This window comes from Drosophila subpulchrella, chromosome 2L (genome assembly GCF_014743375.2).
Source record: "Drosophila subpulchrella strain 33 F10 #4 breed RU33 chromosome 2L, RU_Dsub_v1.1 Primary Assembly, whole genome shotgun sequence".
Taxonomy (NCBI): Eukaryota; Metazoa; Arthropoda; class Insecta; order Diptera; family Drosophilidae; genus Drosophila; species Drosophila subpulchrella.
In genome coordinates this window covers 2,523,830-2,547,807 of record NC_050610.1, presented here as the reverse complement: position 1 = coordinate 2,547,807, position 23,978 = coordinate 2,523,830, and the positions used below count along the sequence as shown (strand labels likewise).

At 36.5% G+C, this 23,978-nt stretch overlaps 1 protein-coding gene across 9 annotated transcripts in view; it reads right to left on the bottom strand.

Annotated features, from left to right (window-relative positions):
- LOC119546495 (protein bunched, class 1/class 3/D/E isoforms) overlaps positions 1-23,978 on the bottom strand; it is a 107,055-nt gene that overhangs the window by 6,287 nt on the left and 76,790 nt on the right. For 8 of the 9 annotated variants that reach the window (XM_037852797.1, XM_037852795.1, XM_037852798.1 and 5 more), the window contains one exon: positions 14,814-14,865. In XM_037852797.1, the coding sequence (XP_037708725.1) occupies positions 14,814-14,865 (52 nt within the window). Of the gene's footprint in view, positions 1-14,813; positions 14,866-22,331; positions 23,255-23,978 lie in introns of those variants that run through there. The other variant, XM_037852801.1, reaches the window with a different exon arrangement.

The following is a 23,978-nucleotide window of genomic DNA, read 5'->3' as shown; positions in this document are numbered from 1 at the left end:
GGGTGGTGGAGGGGAGTTTCGGATGCTGAGAGTGCTAAGTGAAACGGGGCATCTGCTTCAGTTTTTAAGGAACTTAAGAGGCTCTAAATGCATTAATGGAGAAAAACGATTCCGCACATAAAAGATAGGAAGGAATACTTTTTAAATATTAGAATAGGACTCAAAAATATTTAGAAACCCATAAATAGACTACGAACATTCTAGCTTGTATTGTAAATATTACCTAAGCTACCCTACTGACTCAATATTTTGTAATTTACAATAGTTATAAGTCATCAAAAAGTGTTAGCAATTAAGTTTAATACTTTGGGCTAGCTATTGATTGCCATTGCTTCTAAGGCATCTATAAAACTGTTCAATCAAATCGGAAAATTCTAAAAGCCATTCAAAAAACTTTCCTATGCGGCTGGCTTGTGTCAGTTCTAACAGCTTTTCTGTACACACAGTTTTTGCATGCATTTGTTGACGACTGGCTGTATATGTAAACAATATGCATTTAAGTGCCGCACATATTGCATACAAAATCAAGACAACAATAACAATGCACATTCTTTGTTTCTGTGTGTGTGTTTTGAATCAACAAATGAAAATTTCGAAATAGTCGCCGAGTCTGACAATCAATAAAACTGAATCGCGCCCGAGAAGGGGGCGGAGCGAGCGAGAGAAAAACTGAGATAGAGCGAGCGAGCAACAATAACAAGTCCAAATGTTTTGTAACAGCCTGACCACATCCCAAAGAAGGGTGAAAACCGGGCGGTGGGTGGAGCGGAGCAAGTCATCCCACCATCTCACTCTCTCCCACACTCATAACAAATTTGTACACATGCGGAAAAGTTATAAAATATTTGAAAAGTCCGCGAAATCAAAAAGAAAAAGAGTGTGGAAAATTACAGCATTTCTGATGTTGATTTCGTTGTTGATTTTCGAACGCCCCCAACACATGTTCGTATGTGTGTGGTGAGTTTTTAAGGGAGTGGTTGTTATTGACTTATTGTTGTGTTTTTATAATAATTTATACAAATTTGCGAATCTTAAATAAAAAAAATAACATTTTTACATATATACACTTCAAAATAGTTAAAATTGGAAGTGGGTGTTAAATGTTTGATACACTTTCCAGAAAAAAACGTGGGCTCCTTTATATTGGAACCTTTTAATTTTTTAAGACACAACAGTAAACAATAAAACAACAAAACATTACATTGTTATTTGTATTTGATTAATTTTCAACATTTCTACCGTATCATCATCGGGATAAACAGCTCTTTTCTCATGCAACTCAATTAATTCTGATTCATTTAGCGGCGCGTGTCAGATTGTTAGAAGATCGACGGGGTTTCATATGTGGGAAAATTTTGATTTAATGGCAATTGCTTTTGTAGATAGTATGTACTGGACTTTGGGGCCATTTGAACGAGTTTTAATTGGTTTCCATAGGACCGAGTGTTGATAAGATAGGTTATCGCCGAACAAAACCTACAACAACCGCTTGACAGGTTGTCTAAGTTGCAATCCTCAAAAACAGGGCAATAAAACACAGAACCTGGAGCGAGGGGTAAAGGAGGGCAAAGTGAGTCGTCCCGCAGTCTCCGACATAATATACAATCCATAACAAATGCGGTAGCCAATGGTACACCTTAAACCCGAAAGGGTGTGGGTGGGGCAAGGGAAAGGGAAAGGTGCGACAGGCAGTCTCAGACCCAGTGGAAACTTACAAGTGATTTTTCTACTCAGAGAGTCCGACACAAAGGGAGATACAAAAACTGGCGATATAGATAGAGAAGACATCAACTGGCAGTGGAAAAGTATTGTTTATCACTTTTTTTACATTTTAGGTAACAACTCATATATCTAAAGTCGTTTGACTGACTTTTCAAGAGGCTAAGATCTCAAGAGGACATGCTCAAGATCTCAGTGGCCATAAAATAAATGAAGAGCATTTTATTAACGAACAATTTATTTACTTATTAACAATTCAAATATACGTGTATTACAACCATTTAACCCCCCTAAAAGATCCTTTAAATAGCAAGTAAAATCTGAACAATTCCTCTTCAATTTTCTTCAATATCCATCCCATATCGAAACTGCTCTTTTTTCACTCAATATCTTTTTTCCCGTAAATACAATTTATTGAGCTCGTTTAGAAATTTCATTTTTTTTACTTTGTCCAATCTACAGAAAACGTTTTGATTAGTTATTTCCTTATATTGAAAAGAAAAAAGCATTTGCGTGTGTCTCTCAGTATCAGTATCCGATAGTATCTGATAGATACAATTAGACAATTACAACTGACTAATGGCTCAGTACAAATTGATAAGACTCCGTGGGAGCGCGGTTTAAACAGATGATCCCCTGCCCTCATTCCATACACGTGCCTTCAAAATGGATGATGGATGATGGCCATCGAGACACGCGCCGGTCTAAAATATATAGGCAATCATGGGGTATATGTATGAACTATCTCTGCCCTAGTTTCAATAAATCATTTAAAATTTATAAATATCTTTAAAGAAAATAACAAGCCTACGCAAAATAGAGCCACGCAACGGTTCTTACACATTGCTGATATTATCTCGTTTCCCGTTTCTTGATAGACCAGTTTTTGAGGTAAACAAACTTTGTTGGTGGTAATGAGGAGATAGGAAATGATTTCACATACTATTTCAATAGAAGATGTTTGTGCTATTTGCCTTTGGACAAGCGAATCACGCAAGATGGAAGTGGGATGAGCTGGCTGATAAGGAAAAACATTAAATAAATCGCTCGCAGTTTAGCTAGACATATAGGCAAGCTGATAAGGGCGAGTCATAAGCAGATGGGTTGATAGCGGTTCAGATTTTTAACTGGAGAACGCTGCTTCTGACAATTTTCGCTTTTGATTCGCTTTTAATGAATTTCAATTGTCCACCATTTAGCAGCCATACGTCAGCAGCTGTGTAACAACAAAATCGAATGAAAATCAAAACAAAGAATTCGCTGTTGAGTTGAGTCTGCTTAGAACAAGTTTCGGTTCGCGATTAGCTGGCATTTGCCTAGCACATTTTATAGTTCCGTTTTCTTGTTTAGTTGATAAGAGCCTTTATCTGTGTTGACCGGCCAAGGGAACACCTTGAAACAAGAGGCCTACTCACAAATATACGACTATATATTTTTATGTGTACATAACGGCCGGTGCAAGTCCAAGCAGCTGTCTGTCAATACGTCCATCAAACGGTTTCCCTTTCTTTGACTATGACAAACATTTGTCTGGGACGTTATTTGGCACCAGCAAAAAAATAAATTCGATTTTCGGAAATTGCAAACAGATGATCGACAGGTGTGGCGTGATCAGCGCAAAAAAAAAGGTGAGCGAAATTGTGAGATATTGGGAACTGTAAACAGGGAGAAAAAAACTAAAAACTAATACATGGGACCTGAATTTGGTCAAGGAACTATTTGTTTAACGGTATAAAAAATAGTTTTCTAGGAAATCCGCAAAAATATTCCTATTTTAAAAGTTTGGCTAATTAGTTTGTCGCCGCCTCTACTGATTTTTCCATTTCCCGCACGGCCTTTTTAAAGTTTGCGATGTTTTAATATGTATGTCATAATGTCCGAGGATTTAATCTTTTGGGTTATCCACTGATTTAGATAAATAGTCGAAAATTCGGTACTCCTAGATATTAATAGAATTCCGCTTTTTAATATAGTTTGGGAGGTATTGTAAAAGAGTGTCCTTTACAACGATCCCTCCAAGGCTCTTTAAGGTCACCAACTTGATGTTTAGGTTCAAAATGGACGGTGCAGTGGCTGGCCTTATAAAAAAATTACTTGGCACTACTTCTGCAGCGATTGTTACTGTGCGGGGTTCTTTTTGGCTGACATTCTTGTTTTTTTCACTTTCAATTAGTGTTTTACTAAAATCCGCCATTCATTTGGTTGGTTTTCCATAACCCAGTTGCTATATTAAAAGATTCAACGACTTAGTGGAACAACAAAAAAATTTTAAAAATATAATGGCATATATTATAGATTTTAATCAATTAACATCGTTTAAACATATGATTGCTGGGCAGGATTTGGTTTATTTCTTCCTTAACGCTTCCGGATTTCCAGCAACAGGTCATAAAAGATATTTAAAATACTTTTTTTTCGGCCACTTATCACATGTGAAACTAATGCGCCATCCGGACACGAAAGAGATAAAAATAAAAGCGCAAATTGCATTTAAATCGGCCGGCTGCTGCAGTTTCGGCGAGCCATTAAATCGTTTTATGGTCGATCGTCCTCACCCTCTGAAAGTACTCCCAGGTAGACAAAGATACTTTCAGGTAGGGGCCCGACCGCTAATTGCATTTGAATGCGCACGAATTTGTTGTAAAGAGATTCGACCACCGGCACGTGTTGCTAATTAACTTCTAGCCAAGAGTCAAACATCGAAAAAAATGTCTCGACTTTTCAAGGTTTATACGTTGAAATATATGTATGTGTCTAACATTGCTTGGAAGTCCTTTCTATATAAACGATATATCTCGAATATATATATCATTTTCTTGGTTTATTTTAAGCAATTCGGTTGAATAGACTTTCATCTTGACCTGAATTTTTCCCATGTTTCTATTTTTTTGTTTGTTTCTTGCTTTTTATCTTGTTTATTTTGGCTTAATAATAAAAACTCATTGAAATTGCATAGAATTTGTTTTTGCCTCTCATCCTTGTGACCATTTCTTGTACTATAATTTAATTGAAAAAGTTTCGGAAAATTGATTTGACAATTGGCGACAACTTTTGGGTTAAGGACAAACACGCAAAAAACCAATTACTCATAAAATGAAATAGATTAGAAATAGGTGACATGGAACGCAATACAAATTAAAATATTAACATATTTCGTGAGATAGGTGAAGCATAAACCCATTTTTTCTTCAATATTTTTATTTTGCTATGGATGACCTCATCTTTTAAACAAAAAAATTGAGTCCATAACAACTTATTATAAGGAAAAGTTTAAAAATTAAAGCGGGCCTAAAATAAAAAAAGGCAATCCTGGATATTCGTCTATATTGTGTCTTCCCAGAATACGATTAAACCTAACAAATATTTTGGTCGCAAATCAAAAGTTCTTTTTTCCACCTATGGCGAAAGGGTCTTAAAAACTTGGTAAACAAATAAGCGGAACAAAGAGGAATCACAAAAAAGAGAACTACAAACAACACAAAATGAAGAGCCCCACAAAAACAACCATTAATGAAAAATTAAAGCTCGAAAGCGAAAAAAAGACCTCAAATAATCATGAATTATTCAAGGCCAATCGAGGCAGTCACAATAACACTATTTGATATAAGTCTGTGTGTGAGTATCATTCGATTTGTGTGTTTACTATTTAGTGTTCTGCACCCAAATGAGGCCTTAAAGCTTTCGGAAAAATAGTTCAGCTCCCCTTCTTCTTATTCGCACTTTATTGTATACCCCATAAAAAAGGATTATGCGTCTTGGGAATAGTAGTGATATCATATAGTAGAAAAATACATATCTAGGGTACTTAAGTCTTCGTTCTCAATAACAAGTATTTTGTTTTTATCATGCTCTGTTTGAATGATATATTTTGGCAGTAAGGAACGATCCTAACGCGAAGTAGCTTAATTATTTTGTTTTGCTATATATATTCCGAATATATTTTTGGCAATGTGTATTTCTCCCACCCTAACAAGAAGTGATCAAGAATGTCAACATAATTTCCATTCCTTCAATTATTGTGTGGAATTTTTTTTTTCTTTTTCCCTCTTCTGTTTTGATTGGAATTTATTCAATTTGTGTGTGGAATAATTTTAACTGACTCAAAGAATATATATTTGTACTCAAATGTTTGCATATATGTACATTGTACATATATGGGTTAACTAATTGACTTACGCCGACCATAGAACAACAAAATTTGCTGTCTAATTTTATGAATTTTTGTTTTGCTTACCTGCAAAGAGAAGAAGCAGAATAAGAGTGTCAAAAATGTGTAAACAAAATTATTGTCGAATTTTTTCTTAGACAAATAAATAAAACTGTCAACGGGAAAATAAATTTCTGGGAATATAGTAAATGCTCCGCGGAATATTTTTGCGGTGAAATATTTTTTTGTTTTTTTGCTTTTAAGCATGTTATGAAAATGGTTTAAAATTGATGATTCAATCCTGATAACTGAACAATTTAATTGGCTTTATATTTTTTATGAATTGATTTAAAATCGGTTTTTAACCGGCACTTTGCCAGAAATAACCACTTTTAACCCTGTAATGGATCCGTTCTGATTCGGTTATTGTTCCAAATGAACCAGTGATAACGAGCGAATAAAAACATAAATTGAAGGGTTAATATCAAGAAAGAAACTTAATTATTTCGAATAATCTTTGGGAATGTTTCCCAAATAAATTAACATTTTGACATACATAGTTCATTGGGAGTTTCTAAGGCGGAATTTTCTCCGCCATTCTTGGCCAGACAAATGTTTCTCAATAGGTCTTTAGATGAGTTATAATGCGGAAGCTAAAGTCGCCACAGTTTTATGTGGGGGTCTGAGCACACAGATATAAACACACACATATCTCTTTGATATATTTATTGGCGTTTTGTTTTCGTAGCGGTTGTAGAGACCAAAGGCGGGGCCGGCCACAGCAAAATAGAAATGCTTAGGTCGGAATAAACTTTCTGTGGGGGCCTCAAATTGCCAGTTCGCTTCGCGTTGTTTCAAATGACATATTGGTGTCAATTAAAATGCAAAGGCCCAAAAATAAAGCCAAAGACAAAGGCAGGGAAAAAACAAACAAGCCAACGCACACATTAATCATCAATTGCAAAATCTTTTTTAAGTTTACGATGAGAGAAAGAGAGATCGCCGTGTCTCGGGCCAAACGCGTTTCGCGTTGGTGTTCGATCATGGCCAAATTTAAATCGTTTGTACAAGTCCGGCTGACTCGCAGGTAAGGCAGGTAGGTGTGTCTCGGCCAATTGCCAACGCGCACGCCACGCACACGCAGCGCATTTCTGATTTTCTCAGCTCAGCTGAGATCTGAGATCTGAGATCAGCTGGGTCCAGTTCAGATCATTTGCAAGTAAGTTGTCAAACAGGTCCCCAAAGTAAAGAAGCAAAAAATCAACACGAGTCGCACCTCAACCGAAATCGATTAACGCATGTATTTAAATCTGTCGATGGCGCTGCCACTTACAATCAATTTATGTCAGCAATGCACTTGAAAATTTTTAAAAATGGAAAACTTAATTGGCCCGATTAGACCGGCGTAGGCACATTATAAATAGTTTCTGTCTCGGCTTTTGTCAATGATTAATGCTCTGATTAAATATTAGAGAGAAATTATAAGGGGTTTCCCTCAATTTTTTTTTAAATTTAAATAAACACAACTATTTTTATAGATAGATATAGATTTGTATGATAGTTTAAAAGATATGTAGTGATTTTTCAAAAGAACTGTGCATTTTTTTAGAGTTACAAAATTTTAAATGATACTACGATTTTATCATCTTAATTTCGAAATAAAAATTAAATTTGGCCATCCTTGACTCTGAGTAAACCTGAAGTTTATCTGAGATCGTTAAACCGTTTTATATACCTGGCCGTATTCATTGGCAAATCTATTCGGTAGCCCACATAAAAACAACCTATAAACAACCCGCAATTGAACAACTTTAAACTCTGCCAAACTGGTTTTAGCTCCCTCACTGTGATGTCACTAACCCAATTAGAAAGCAAGTGCCGCCAAAAACCCGAAAACCAATCCACAAATCGGACCCTGAACCAGACAAATTGCTGCCATCAATTTAACCATAATAAATTACTTAAAATGTATATGCAGGCAGGCATAACAGCGAAAGATAAAAGCTTTAGCAAAAATATAAACTCGCGTTTATTTATAGCGTTTTTAGTTAATTTTGGTATGTTTTGGGAGCTTTTTCGACAGGCAAAAAAATATATAATTAGGTCAGCAACTGTTTTTGTCATTTTCCCAATAACATTTTCATTTCGGTTTTAAACAATTTTTGCGTGAACGAATAATTTGCCGAGTTGCTGTTTGCCTGGCAACACAATTGGAGAATCGAAAAAATGAGCAAAAATCGAAACATTTTAGTGGTTGTCAAGTACAGTTGTGTGTGACAGGTGGACAGCTGATTGACATATTTAGTTGTTGTGCAAAGTGGCACACAGGCCATGGGCCAAAAAATAATTGTTTACCCGAGGGGAGAAATCGTTTCGCTGAAGCACGCCTTCTTTTTCTTTATTTGACACACCTCCCACAAACATTTTAGATATAGTTTGACGACGACTTCAAAGGTCAAAGAGGGCGGGAAGGTCTAGGACAGAGGCTGCTGCCCACAGCAAAAGTTGAAAAACACTTTTCAGGGTTTATCTTGTGCTTACTTTTGTTCACTTTTGATTACCTTTTGTTTTGCTTGATTTATCATCGGCGCACATGTTTGCAAATTAAAAGCGATTAAGAATACATTGAGCTTTGCTTCCTGCATTTTAAAAGCGCTTTTTTAATGATTCCTCTCGCCCGACTGTGTGTAGCGAACAAAGACGGAAGATATTAGCTAGAGTTCAGCGTATATGGCACAAAGGTCAATACATCTAAGCCGCATTTATCACATTGGCGTGCCCGACTGGCGGATTAACGGAAGACAAAACGTTCAAATCGAACGACTGCGCCTAATGCTTTTAATTTACTTCGTTTTTATTTAACCCGCATGCCAAACCAGTTTGTGACGTTCACGAAACAGGTTTAATATTTAACACTGCCAAGAGAAAAATAAAAACCACATTAATATCTGGTTGAAAGTCAAAGTGTTGTGAATTAGAAAATGTTTTTGGCAAAACATTAGGCATTTTTAATGTGGTTTTTAAGTTCCGCATTAAAGCAGACAGGAAACTGGCTGCCAAAGCAGAGAGATGGATGAAAACAGCATCCGACCAAATTTATTATACCTTGTGATGCGCCGATGATGTCCAATTAATTTTGATATTGAGGAAAATATTTTGGCAGGCAAATTGTTGGCTAATTGTATGCTAATACATGAAATTAAAATAAAATGTAGTTCATTTGGACAGACCCACACACACGCCTCATTAGTAAACTAATTCTTAGATATTTTGCTATATTTAAAAAAAAAATAGACTGAAAGTACACTTCACATTTCGGCCCTGGGGTATTTTGAAATTCCTTGATAAGCATTACAAATGCACAGAGAAAGGCCAATTCCCCAAAGTGTGCAGATAAAGCAGAATTCCCTAATGATTCTTGGCATTATCTCTGCTAATGTGAGTTGAAGTGGACTATATGAGGTTGGGCTTTCAACTCCAAGTGCAATAGAAGTCAAATTTCACTCATACCTTATAAAATAAAATCTATTTTAATAGTTATCAAATTTCGAATCCAATTTTCTTTGAACTTCACACACTCACAGTGCACTTTCAGTAACGACCGCAGACCCAAAGTTTGTCGCATTTTGCATTTGTATTTTATGAAAATTGAGAGCGCTTGGCAACAGGCAGCCAACATAAACGAAAATCAACTGCATCGGGTCTATACAAGTGTGAGTATGGGCATATAGACATGTATTGGCGATAAAACTGACCCACTTTTGGAGCTGCAATGCACGTACAAACAAAACAGCGGGCAGCTCGAACGACAATTGCAACTTAAACTAAAGGCTATCTCGTCTGGCTGCGAAAAAAAAACAAAAATAAATAAAATGTTGAACGTCTGGTCCGGCTGAGAGTGTTTAGCTTGGATTTTAGAAGGGGGCAGGCAGGCGGCCAGAGGCGAAACACGTTTCAACCTAGCACAACTAGGCTCGCGTTGCAAACAAAAACCTCTCACTCAAAAACCCGAACTTCACACCCAATTGCAAAACACCCACGGATTCAGCCTTCAAGGTTGCTGAAACACAAAGTTCGATTCGGGGAACTTTGCTCGCATGAACTCTAATTGCAGTGAAATTTTCTCGCTAAATTGTGGCATTTGTGAGTCATTAGGAGTTCGCCACTGGTGGAGTGGGAGGTTGGAGGGGTGAGCTCATCGCCGTTTGTGAACTGTTAGCTCATTGCCCTACTACCTTTCTCTGCGCCACTGCTTTTGCCTTATTTCCCCTCGATTTCCCACCGATTTCGTTCTTGCATTTCGCGTGAATTGAAAGTCGCCGACCTCGACGGAGGGGGAAAGAAAAAACAAAGGCCAGAATCAAATTTCTCCGAGTTCTAAAGAATTCTCTGCTGGGGGAATTCGTGTAAGACGTGTCCACATGTATTATGCATTACAATAGCGCAGAGATCATCATCCGGGCATTGTGATACTGCATGCTGTGACGCAATTTGAGATTGAATAGATGACGTCAGCACGGTGGCTGTTACAAAGTCCAAAGCAAGGCATTTAATGTGTTCTAGTAGAAATGATGCAACAGTTAGTACCAGTTTATATTTAACAGAAAACGGTATGTAACAATTATTTGATTTAACTGGGCTTACAGTCTAAAAGAATTTGTAAAGTTTACAATTGTTCCGATTAGCACACGATAACTATCGATTAATATCGAGTGAAAATTAATAATTTGACATTTCCTTACCCTACCTATTTACCTTATATTTATAATTCACCCAACAAAATATAAAATGAGAACAAGTAATGTTTCTTTTCAGGCCAACTGATTTACTTCATCCGATGGTTTATCGTGCATTGTCTTGAGTCACGAGTCCATCACCAGAACCATAGTAATAAACTATAGACCAGACTAGATCGTCTGATAGACACGCAGCGCCAACGGCGACTCAGCGGGAGCCTTTGCTGTAGTGCCACGTCTAATTAGCCCGAACGGTTTGGGCTCAGAAAATAACGACCGACCGACTAACTGACTGACCGACCCACAGTACAGTATCGATTTCTGACGTCAATTGTTTTAAAATTGCGGAGCTGCGCATTGTCAATGCAATTAGGGCGACTGGGCGATAGATCATGATACAGCCAGAGATGGATAATGATAACTTGTACCTACTTGAGCATTGGTTATGGATACTTGGACAGACCAGTAAATGAATCGTTTCGGACAACTGTGATTCCAGCGCCGTGGGGATCATGTAAGAGATCAGGGAAAGACCTCCGAAAGGCACGTGGCCAGAACACGCTTTTGTGTGCCAAAGGTAAACAGCCTATAACCTGGAACCTGGAACCAGACTTGGGCCGATGTTTACCCATCCTATAGAAACCTTTCTGGCAATTCTTGTGCCTATGTTATGCAATCAGCAGATATCGTTGTTTTCCCCTAACCGTCCGATTGTCTGCTATTCTTATCGGCTGATGTCTGGCTGTCGAGGAAAAGTAAATTATTTAACACTATTCTTAGGCTTGTTTTCCCACTTCGCCTTAGCTGAAACTCCCCACACTTGCACAAATACGAGACTCCGAACAAATCGAGTGGTAAAAACCCAGCACAACCCGACCAGGCCAATGTGTTTTTTACTTTATTTTTATCTTATCTGTCATGCTTTTTATGGTCTTGTTTATGGGTTCTGCATTTTGTTTTTCACTAAAGTTGTGGAATAAAGCCAGCCAGCCAGGGGCTCGACAAAAGTCAAGCCATTCGATCCGCACATTGGTCGAAATAAAGCTTCATAAATGTCATTAAGTCATTAAGTTGTCTTAGCAAATCAACTTATCATCGTTATCTTGTTGTTTTTCACAACTTTTTCTTTGATTGTTGAGATTGGTAAGGAAAATTTTTGATCTTTATAATTTTCGAACTACGAAGAATCGAAAGCTGCTTGAGAAATTCGTTTTTATTGGGCTTTATAAATATTAGAAAAAAAAAATTACAAATAGAAAGGGGATGTATGTGATAAATTAAACTTCGAAACATTAGGTTTTCAATAAATATAGCTAAACCTTCAAATAATCATCAACGATAACCCATCAAGGTTTTGCTTACATCTTACCTTGAGTAGAATCAACTCCAACATTTTCAGCTGATAAGTGTATTATTATATTACCCTGCGCTCTTATTGTTTTGAGCCAATTCAAATCAATTATTTAATATTGGTATAACCTAAAAACCTTATCACCAGACTCGGTACGAAAAGAAACTCTTAATCATTGGCGCTAAGTTATATGTTATGTTTGTTTCTATTTGAGGAAAACTTGTTTTCTTCATCGATCGGCGCTTGATTGAAGAGGCAAATGATTAGCGCAGAAATTGGAGCGTGGCTGTCAAGTATTCCCAGTCTATAGATTATATGGGCTAGAGATTGTGCTTCATAGAACTGCAATCGCCTATTCGGGGGCTTATCACCATTTAAATTTACTTCCATATACGGCGGCAAAAAAAAACCAAGAAATGCGCAAAAGAACGTAAATCCGTGACGTCACTTGCCTTGATTGATAAGTGATAAAAGGAGAATCAACAATAAAAACGATTGTTTAAGGAAGCAAAACGCTTCCGTCTCAGTTTTATTTTTTATGTACTTTGCATTTGTAAAACAGGAAGACTGTCGCAAAGAGACTTCTGCAAATAAATTACATTTTATTTGACGCGCCTTTGTTGGGCGTAGGCAAAAAATGACTAAAAAAATCATCTCTTGTTTCTGAGTCAGCCAAGGAATATGCCAGAATCCGTAAGATCCGCAGTCCGTAATCCGCAATCTGTGTGCTCATGTCCACTACGTGACAACTGAACCGAACGGAATGAGTTTATATACTATGCATAATGTGTATATGAAATAAAGCAGATCAAGAAATGGGAAGTGTCCTAAAATATGAATGGTATGCGACATCTGCTGGGGGTTAGAGAACTTTCCCGAATCAAATTGAGGCTACACCTGGTGAGAAATGTAATAGACTATCATGTGAGTAAAAATAAACTTGTTCTTAATAACAAAAGACATATTCAGACTTCCAAAAGTAAAAAAGATAACAAAGGCGGAGAATTGTCTAGCAATGTGTCACATAAATATACAAAGCTGCCCCAAAGCCAATTTCATTTCGATGATTGAGTTGAGTAATTTCAATAATTATCTCAAAGCAAACACAATATCGCTGTATTCTTTTATTCTTTCACATTTCTGGCCTTATTTGCTCTTGAATTGGCAAACAATTTATGGCATATTTGAAGTGTGGCATTTGCTGGCGGTGGTGAGATAAGCAGAAAAAACAGTCTGCCATTTTGTAAACAAGACAAAAGCCTGATAAGCGTCGCCGGGAAGGGAGCTCATAAAAATATCAGCCCCAAAGTCTCGTATACAATTGTATTTTATTTTATTTCTTTCCTCGCCAAGGTCAAAAGCAACAACAGAATTAAACGCATAAATTCAGCCGCAAACAAGAGTTAAGAGCGTGTTGCACAAAGTGCAGGGAAAATGGTATACGCTTGGGGAAAATACTTTCACAAAGTGAAAAAAGAGGGAAAACGTTTCTAGATGGATAGAAAGGAATTTAAAAAAGAAAATGAAAAAGAAGAGAATCGAAATGAAATGCGTCGGCCCATAGAAAGTGGGGAGAGCAATTCAATTGACCCAAATGACCATTATGGGTGGCAAGTTGCAACTGCAACAGAGGCGCAGACACTGTCTCTCAATTGGATTTCGTGGAAAAGGAAAAGTTGATTGACTTTAAATGAGGCAAAATCGAACCACATGCAGCAGCCAGTTGCCACAACGCAAAATGTGTCATCAAGTTCCGCTTGGAATTTTCTATTAGCTCCGTTACTTGGTATAATAAAAATACGCCATCGTGAAGATTTATTGAAAGAGATAAATAAATTGAGTTTAATCTAAGTAAGCGGAAAAACATTGAATTCTTAGAATTATGGTTTTCACATAAATCCATATTGTTTATAAATATGGCTTCTGGCGTTTCCCAAAGATGTATACCATATTAAAGGACTTGAAAGTTCTAATGCTTAATCGATTTCTGATAGCAAATCTACAAATCAAATTTAATTAGGGTTGACAACAACTCTGTCTGTAAGCAACAAGCCACTGGTTAAAATGATTGAAACTTTTATTTTGACTGATTGCAAAATCGATTACAAGCTCGATTAGATTTCAGAACTTAAGACCAATTCGATTGTTCTTTGTGTAGAGCCGTAAACCATGAATATCAATGGTTTTCCATTCATAACTCTCGCCACAGTTCATTTCAGTTCATTGAAAAAGACTCGAAACCAATTGTCATCTCTTGGGATTGTTCATTGTTTTGAGAGTCTTGTGTACTGTCTTTTAATTGTGCCTAAATATAGATTCCTCCATTGAAATGCATGCCAACTCAGTATGTACAAAGCAAATTCAATTCAATTGAACTAAATTTTTACTTCATGCTCGTCCATAGCCGAGAATGATGAAGGAGGGCCACTTGATTGAATTGTATCATTTTTTGTGAGCATGGTGCCCCACTCGAAAATCATTTCGATGGGCTTTTCATACTTCTAGCTATTTATGGGTTGCCGAGACTTGAGACCTTGCCTAATCGAGATCAAGAATGGACCATCCACCAGAGTACGCACCATTTGCCTTAAAAACAACGACTGTTTTCACGGTCAAAAGTTCAAAAACACTTTAGGCTCAGCCCATGACGTATTCCTTGATTATTCCTTTTTGGCCTGATAAGAACTTTTGTAGCAATTGTCGCCCAGTATAAAGATTAACGATTTCATGTTTTTTTCGAATTCTTATCAATTTGGCACTCGCACTTTTTTCTGTCTTTGTGTATAATTTATGAGTTGACGGCCGTACTTATAAATATTTGAGATAAAACAATTAGAAATATAATTCAATTTGAACTTACCATTGCCTGTTCGATTTTGTTATCAATCGCAACTGCACTTGTTCCAGATGCACTGAAATAAAGATGTAAATAGTTAGGGTATTATAATTTACAAAATGTAAAGTATTAATAGGGTATCACATTATATATTTAAAAATTTGCAAATAATAGCTTAGCCTCCTCAACAATTTAATAGCCCCTTCATCATTATCCAAGCAGTCTCATCAAACCTCTCAATTAAAAACGAATCAAATACCTATTTTTTAGTTGCCTTTTTGAATGCCTAAAAACTTTTGCTGAAGACCTTCGAATGGAAGTTATTTTTGGCGATCCGACCTTGCTGATGACAGCCGCAAATTGAGGTCAATCTGACAATTAAACTTCCTCGACTTCGCAAAAAAAAAAAACGAACTCCGAATAAAACGCAAATCTCCCCATCTAATTGCAATGCCAAATAAGCAATTAAATTGTCATAAGACCAAAGTGAAAGATGAATGGTATGAAAAGTGTTCAGACTTTTTGATTGAATTTAAATCCGATATAATTATATTTATGCAACGGGTTTTCCCCGTACCCCACGATTTTATCAATCAACAACAGTTTGACATATTTCTTTAATTGTTGACTGCAAGCAAAAGTGCAAATTATTACATTGCTCGGTCGATCGATTGTCAAACAATTATGAAACTCTGAGGAAAAACTAGAAAAGCACAGCCAATTTTACAGTCCAAAAGCCATTTTAATAAATTCTTGAACAGTAAATATAGCGTTGATAAAAATTGGTTTTCGGATTACATTCTTTAGAACTAATTTTCTTGCATTTTTTAGACCTCACCTTAAGGGGTAATTCAAATTATTTTTTAGGTGGTAAGCCCTATTTGATAAATTTCAAAAGGAAAATTTAAAACGCTTTTCAACAAATTTTTTAGAATCCATATTCCAACGATCCATTTGATTGAAAATTCAGCAACTGTCAGCGCTATTTCTTTAGGGTCATGTCATTTTTGTTCATATCTTTTTCTGTTCTATCTGTTTTTCATTTTATCAAACGAAATGGATTCGATTTGTGCTTCAAAAATAATTGACATACGCAATAATTTCTAATTATAGAAATGGCATGATAATATGGAGTGGTGTGTCATAAAATTATATGGCTTTAGGTTAGTTACACTTATGTGATATAATGGAGTCATGAGTCATTTGAAAGCAATTTATTTAAGGTTGTCCACATAGGGGTTGCACAAGTCATCTACAGTAAATGCCTTTCAGTAATATTATTAAGACATAAGGCACAACAAGAAAAAATTAATTAATTGTATGCGTAAAAAAAACCAAAAAAAAAATATTAAACCCAGATCAGCTGTAGCAAAACATTCAAATTAGCAGTATCATTTTTCATTTTTTATATAGGCATGCCATTACAATTATAATGAGCAAATTTGAATCTTGTATGTGATAACATATTCAACTTTCCTGTTTATATTATTCTTCTCCATTTTTCAGCAGATAATATTTTTTGGTTTCAGTATATATCAACAAAATAAGACAAAAATACCACAATAATAAACAATGCACTTTAATGATTAACACATCGCTCTGTTGATGCTTTTGCCGAAATGCCTTTCATTTAAATGAAATGGAAGATAATCATTTCGTATGTAGGCAATGGATTTGCGGCGTGCAAAATAATTAAAGTCAGTGGAAGTCGGCTTGGGCGAGGTAATAAAGAACGAGAACAGAATTACGAGAGTTTCGTTTTCGAAAACAGAAGGGGAAACTTGTGATTTACCCCCTGAGTCAGCCGACAAGGACGAGTGGCGGAAAGTTTCTTAACCTGCCGGAGGAGGCGGGGGAGTCAAGGGAACTTAGTTTACGACTTTCTATATCATCTCGCCTTGCCTGGGAAAAACAAGGCGGGAAAAAGTAAAAGTCTCGCCTTTGCATCCAGACGTCGGACGAGTGCAATGACTCAATCCATGCCGTGACTTTTGTTCTCTTTCTTTGGGCTATGGGCACAAACAAAAGCCAGAAAAATAAAATAAAACCACATTTATTCGCCAATGTCATTTCGGACACCGGTCAATGGCGTCTTTATTGCTGTAGTTGTTTTTGCTGGCCACGCGGAGTTTTTGGGCGAAAATTCGCTTCGTTTTTCGCATGGCCATTAATTTTAATTCATTCGATAATAAAATGGAGAGCAATTTAAACAAATAACACACTTAATTATTTTGAGGTGAATGGGAGTATAAATTATAAATAGGATTTGGTTGTTGGGGAGTTTTTAGTACTCATTTAACTGAAATCGAGACAACAACACCGTGCTTATTACCGAAGTGTATTACTTTAAATTAAAATTAAATTGGGCCTCAAGGTAATTTAATTAAATTAGCGAAAGTATTAATTTTATAACATTCAAATAGGTTTATTGAAATAAACAAATACAAATGATTAAAAGTGAATACATAACTACTACATAACTCATATTTTTCTGATACTAATTTGATAGTTTGAACTACTCTCTAAAAACTATGGCATTCACGCACAGCTGGTGGCAGCATAATCATCATTAGAAACGCGATTGTTGTTTTGCTTCGTTATAATCTCTCCAGGCGTTATCAGCATGTTGTCAGAAAAATAATATTAGACATGGCCCAAGCAGACAAACAAAAATAAAGAAAACAAGGAAGAACGCTATAGTCGAGTACCTCGACTATCAGATACCCGTTACTCAGCTAAAGGGACCAAAGGAAAATGGAGATATGCAAGCAGCAAAGCGAGATTGAAATGCGCCACCTACCGGCGGTAGACAGATTTAAGCGTTGTGGGCGTTAGAGTGGGCGTGCCAAAGTTTTTTTTAGATTAATCGATAGGTATTGACAAGACCAATAAATTTCAGTTAAAATTTTTGATGTAGCGTGAAAATTGTGGGCGCCACAGGTTTGGGCGGTTTGTAGGCGTTCTAGTGGGCGTGGCATATTCGCGTGACAAAATTGCGCTGCGCTTAAGCCTAAGGAATCTAAATCTGAAATCCCATTTCTCAATCTTTGATATTTTCCAAGATATCCGCGTTCATATTTACGATTTTTTGAAGTTTGTGGGCGGTTTGTGGGCGTTCAAGTGGGCGTGGCAAACTTTTTTTTGGGTCAATCGATAGGTATTGATGAGAACAAGACATTTCAGTTAAAATTTTTATTCTAGCATGAAAACTGTAGGAGCCACAGTTTTGGGCGGTTTGTGGGCGTTAGAGTGGGCGTGGCACTCTGCTGAAACAAACTTGCGCTGCGTAAGAAGCTCAGGAATCTGCACGCCTAATCTCAATACCCTAGCTCTTATAGTTTCCGAGATCTCAGCGTTCATCCGGACGGACAGACAGACGGACAGACGGACAGACGGACAGACGGACATGGCTAGATCGACTCGGCTAGTGATCCTGATCAAGAATATATATACTTTATGGGGTCGGAAACGCTTCCTTCTGCCTGTTACATACTTTCCGACGAATCTAGTATACCCTTTTACTCTACGAGTAACGGGTATAAAAACAGGTACAGACACAAAAAAATAAATATTAGACCTAGTGGGAAAAGAAGGCACAAAATCACGCGACGAACAACAAATTAAAGCCACACAATTTATATATTTAATTATTCAAAAGCACCCAAAACACGAAGAGGAAGAAATAAGCGGAGGGAGAAAAGTGCAAAGTTTATTAAGGTTCAAACGCCGCCATCGAACGCTCGTAAAAATATCAGTGATGTCATTTATTTATTTACTTTTTCACTTCTGCTTTTTGTGCTAATTTAAAGATTATTTATTTATTCGGCAGTCTGAGTGTGGTTTATGTTGAGTTTTAGTTTGGGACTATTTATAAGGTCTCGTGAGCAAAAGTTGTATATTGCCAAAATACGTCATTAAAAAATATTGAAAACAAAAACAAAGTAGAAGAAAATAAGTTATTTTAAGTAACTACGTAAGAACGTAAGAACGGGTGAAGATTTTGTTTACTAAAATGTCTATCCAAAATGTATAGTTATGTTTAGAGTAACCAGGTAGGAGGTTAATAAATATATTTTCGTAAGGAAAATTAATTTTAAAACAATCAAACGATTTCATATTAATTTTAAATATTTTCCCAATTATTTTTTATCTACTGCACTTTTTATTATTTCATTGGTTATTTAAAAAAAATACCATTATTTCTGTTTCTTAATCATATAAAATGGTTAAATTAAATATTACGAGCATCGAATATAAAATGTACAAACTTTACTCAAACACTTTTAAATTAAAGTATGCAATGTTTTGCATTAAGTATTACAGTTTTTAATTCGTTAAATATGAAATATAAACTTTAAATTTAAGTATTTACTTATACTTTTCCATTTTTGGCAGTATCTTAACAGCAAACTACTAAATTTTATGATTTAGGAAATTAACATTAAATGCTGAACCACTTAACATCATTAGTTTTTTAACTTAGTCAGTAGAGATGGTATTCTGGAACTCGTTGAAAAATGTGTGCTTATCATTTACTTCACAGGCGTTCCACTTTAGCTCTTGGACTCATGTTTCGACTGGCAATTGAAAAAGTCGAATTACATGCCGCCAATGAGCCGTTTCGAATCCTATCGAATCAATCCGAATAAGCGCATTATCTGTGAATGAAACTCTGGCCGAGTGCCAGACTAATCCCTTGATGAGTGTCGCTGCTCTTTGGCATTTTCTCCCGGTCTATTTTGATTCAAAATATCGAGAGCCAACGACAACTTTTTGTGGGATTCACACGACATAAACTGTTTCGCGCATTTCCGAAATTTTAAACTTGCGGATGCCGATTCTGCGATTCCCCCTAAAAATACAAATCGCTCGCACAGCAAATGCCCTCCGCTGACTCCGCAAAATCGAAGAATGCATAGGAAAAACAGATACCGAAATGGTTGTCAGGCAGGCACTGCTGATGGCTGATGTAAGCGAAAAGAGAACTTGGCATACTTATTCATGCCATCTTCGCGGTTCTGAATCCGTCGAATGATTTCCCGTCACTCTGGCATGGCGTTTTGCGAAGTGTTTATTTGCATTTGAGGGTCTCAAGAGCCGGGAACGATGACACCGAGTTTACGACTCCAGGAAGTTGGCGAACGAAAACAAAACACATCGTAAAAACTGTTCAGCAAAATAGGAACAATAAACGATCGGAAAGAGGGAAATGAATTTAAGGCGAAGTTTAGGGCGTGAAGGAAGCAATCAGGCTACAAAGTTTACATTATTTCAATAATCATTTAAATATATATTTGTTGATAGCTTAAAAATAAATATGTTCCTACCGCAGCTCTCACAAATAACAAAGAAAGCTCTTTTACAAAGTAAAGAAAACACAATAGCAACAACTTAAAATATAAAATCATATATATTCAGTCTTAATAATGAGAGAAACATAAAAAGGAATCACTTGCCCCTGACCCAAATAAAATGGAAATTAAATAAATGTCTATATATAGAAACGGCAAAAAGGGTTCAAAAGACGTAAGATGGCGGTTTAAAAACTGTTGAAAAGAGAGTTGAAAAAAGTAAACTGAAGTCCAATACCAAGACCGGTTCATTGCTACCGCCTTATTGTAGGAAGCCTTAAAGTGCCAACGAAACCACCGAAGAAATGTCGCCAACTTGGCAGGCTTCACAGCAAGAGGCGCGTGGCAGCCTGCTCCTCGGCGCCCCCTTTCCTGGATTTTCCCCGCCCATGCCAACACAACTTGCAACAAGTTGCCTAACTGGACGTAACGGACAAAAACAAAATGAGGTCAGAGCAAAAAATAGTATTTTATCCAACTAACGATGCGTTGGCCCGTTTTCCCGGTGATGTAAGGCCCCATAGACAGGAAGCGGGCGAACTAACCAGTCTTTTACATATAATTCGATTATTCGGTACGGTTTAAAGTATATATCTCACGAGATTTGCCAAGCAAATCATTCGGGGGATTTGTGTCTTAAATGTCAAATTAAAATTATAATGTAATCGTTGTATACCAGCACAAAATATTAGAAATATACATTTTCCCTACCAGCTCAACCGTTTATAATCGCTTACACAACTTAATTTACCAATATAATTAGAGCGCCCGTCTACTTATCCAACCGATAAATATTTATATATGCTTATAAAATCAACTCTCGCCATCCACAACTTAGCACCTTGAAGTGAATTTGCCATCGGATGTGTCTTACTCAGATCTGATCGAAGAGCAATAGCTCAGCTGCGTTGCCATGCACGGGATATAATATAGGACCCATTATGGATCATCATGATGTCTGGGTTCGCTAATTGGTTTCCTAAGCGGCGAATCACATCAACCATGGGTCGGAAGTACCTATATTTTTGCCAGCTATTTATAGCCACCTGCTCAATTGTCGTTTGCTTAGTTGTCTGAAGTTGTTTTCATATTTTTTTTTTTCTAGTAGTTCACACAAATTTGCTTAAATTAGCTGCTTCCATTTTGACAGTTTACTTTAAACAGATATTGGGGACATCTAAAATTAGTCATCGCTTGGTTTATCAGTCATCAGATGGACACATAACCATTTTTTGATTGGATAAGAAGATGTGTTATAAGTAATGCGCCAAAAAAATGGATGTCTTTTAAACGACTCAACTGAAAACAACGAGTATAAAATAAGTCATTGCCCCAAAGTTGAATAAAGAAATAAAGTTAAGATAAATAACATTATTTTTAACTCCCTTTTAACCCTCTTAAAATACATTTCTAAATGAGGAAAGTATGTATAATCTTTTAAAATATCACGCCCAAAATAAATTCTAGCTCGTAACACACCATTTTAATTACATCTAAACAATCTTAAACTGTAAACTGTAAAATTCCTCTGCTTAACGGCTGTACCTAGCAGCTAAACAAAAATAGCCAGAACCATATAAACAGATTCATAAAATGTTTTCCCTAGAAGCTTACTTAAAAAACCCAGCTATAACCAGTCTGAAAACAATTTTATCTCAAACGATAATGCCGTTTGTCAACAAATGTATAAAGAGCTACTGTTTTCCCCACTGAAATCCTTAGCCAAATATGCGGCTTTTATCTTGGGATGACCTCTTCATCAGTTTGTTATCAGCTTGGACAATAACCCCATACCTTATCTAAACAATGTTTGTTTTCCCACAGGCTATTTATATATTTTTTCATCGTAATTTATCGTAATAGAGTTATTATAAAAGTAAAAATGTAGTTTCCCAAAGGATCTTCCACTCAATTGTTTTTAATTGATAATTGATAAATATATCTTTAAAGAAGAAAGGCTTGCAAACTTTTTGTACCAACTTATCTTTAAAATGTAAATAATATTTAAAATATTTTCTATTTTTTAAAATAATCCTTTAAAACTATTAATTTTTTGATAGTATGTACTATAAATATAGAACAAGTCTATTTAGGGGAATCATTTTACAGTTGGACGCATTCTAACATCCTTCTTTTGTTGTCTCAAAATGTTTGGATGAGGTGTTCAGTTCCTGTCGCATAGCATACTCACTCTGGCAGAAAGTAATCGATATATTTCATAACTACTTCGCGAACGGGATCCTGTTGCTTGCCCGAAATACTTGGATACATATCGAAATCCATTTTGCTGCCGGTATTATTGTTATTATTGCCGCCGGTTTCAGTTTTCATTATCGATCTTACGATAGTTCACTGCGATTTGTTTACTGTGTATCTTTTAAAGTTGGAAGAACTTTATGTTCTAAATGCTCAGCAATGATATGTATAAAATGTAATTTTTGTTTTTTTCTCAGACCATTTAGTTTAATTTGACAAATTTGTTTGGGGAGGTCGCAGCTGCTTTTTCTTATTAGATACACACACACACTGTTGGGAGGAGCTGCCGCAATAATTGATTTCAGTGTATGTGTCCAAACAGTTAATTGGGTGCTCTTTTTACCAGCTTCCCTTTTAATGAGTTTCACTTGCAGTTACACATGTATTTAAGGTGTTCGCTTTTAGGCCTTTTTATGTTTTAACACACCAAACAAACAAAAACAACGAACTGGGGAGCTCTTTTATTTGTGTGCTCGGGAGAGATAGATAAAATTTGAGAGAATCCCTGGCTCTCTCTTTTGCTGAATACGCTTTTTATTCAGCAACTCCGTCTCTCTCGCTCTCTGCTTTCTCTTGGACTCTCTCTCACTGATGGAAATTGTTAAAAATGCGCGCGAGACGATTTTCGCCGTTTTTTCCCTCAAGATTTGTATATTAAATGTCTGGCGAACTTTTTGCCAATTGTTTAGGCTGCCGTCGCAAACAATTTCTCCAGTTTTTGTTCTTTTTCTAGTTCAAATTCCCTCTCTCTCTTGAACACAGATTGCAACACAAGCGCACAGCTAAAAATAATTATTTTTCACACAAATAACAACAATTGAGCAACGGAATAAAATAAAAGCCCAAGCGACAAAAGCGATTCGAAGTTTTAACTTCTAGGCGATTCGTGTTTGAATGGAAATGGAAGCATAACTGAAAATGTTGACGTCGCTGCTGCGCGTCGCAGTCGCTGCCCTGCCTCTGCCGACGGAGAGAGAGCCAACAAGAGAGCTGAACGTGCAGCAGCAGCAACAACAACAGTTGTTACAACAGCTTTTCGGTGGTGGCTTTTGAAGTTTCGAAGTTGGTGGGAGAGCGAGAGAGAGGCAGTTCCGACCGAGCTGTTGTTTTTGCAAAAATGCAGGAGAGCACAACAAAGCAAAGCTTGGAAGCTAAAGTGGAACTTGCAAAAAAACACCATTGCTGCTAAATTTCCCAAACCAAAATATAAGTATACAAAAAAATGTTTACATATATTAATTAAAAAGAAAATAGCATGGATTAACATGAGATTAAATTAATAACATTCTTGCTGACACATTATTCTAGACCGGAAATAAGATCCAAATATGTTTGCTAAACAATTTGTTATATTAAATTTAGGTTAATTTATATATAGCTATCACTAAATTACAGCTTTTGACATCTAAGTTTCTCGTAGATGGTTAGAATGACAAAAACCCCTTATGTAAAGGCTTCACTGTATGTCTGGTGCGCGATCTTTGTTACGGAACCCTTTTTCGAGAGCGATTCGGAGCGATATTCCCATGGCCGCTCCACGTTTTCGCTGGGCTCGTGTTAAAGACAAACAAAAAAATGCATG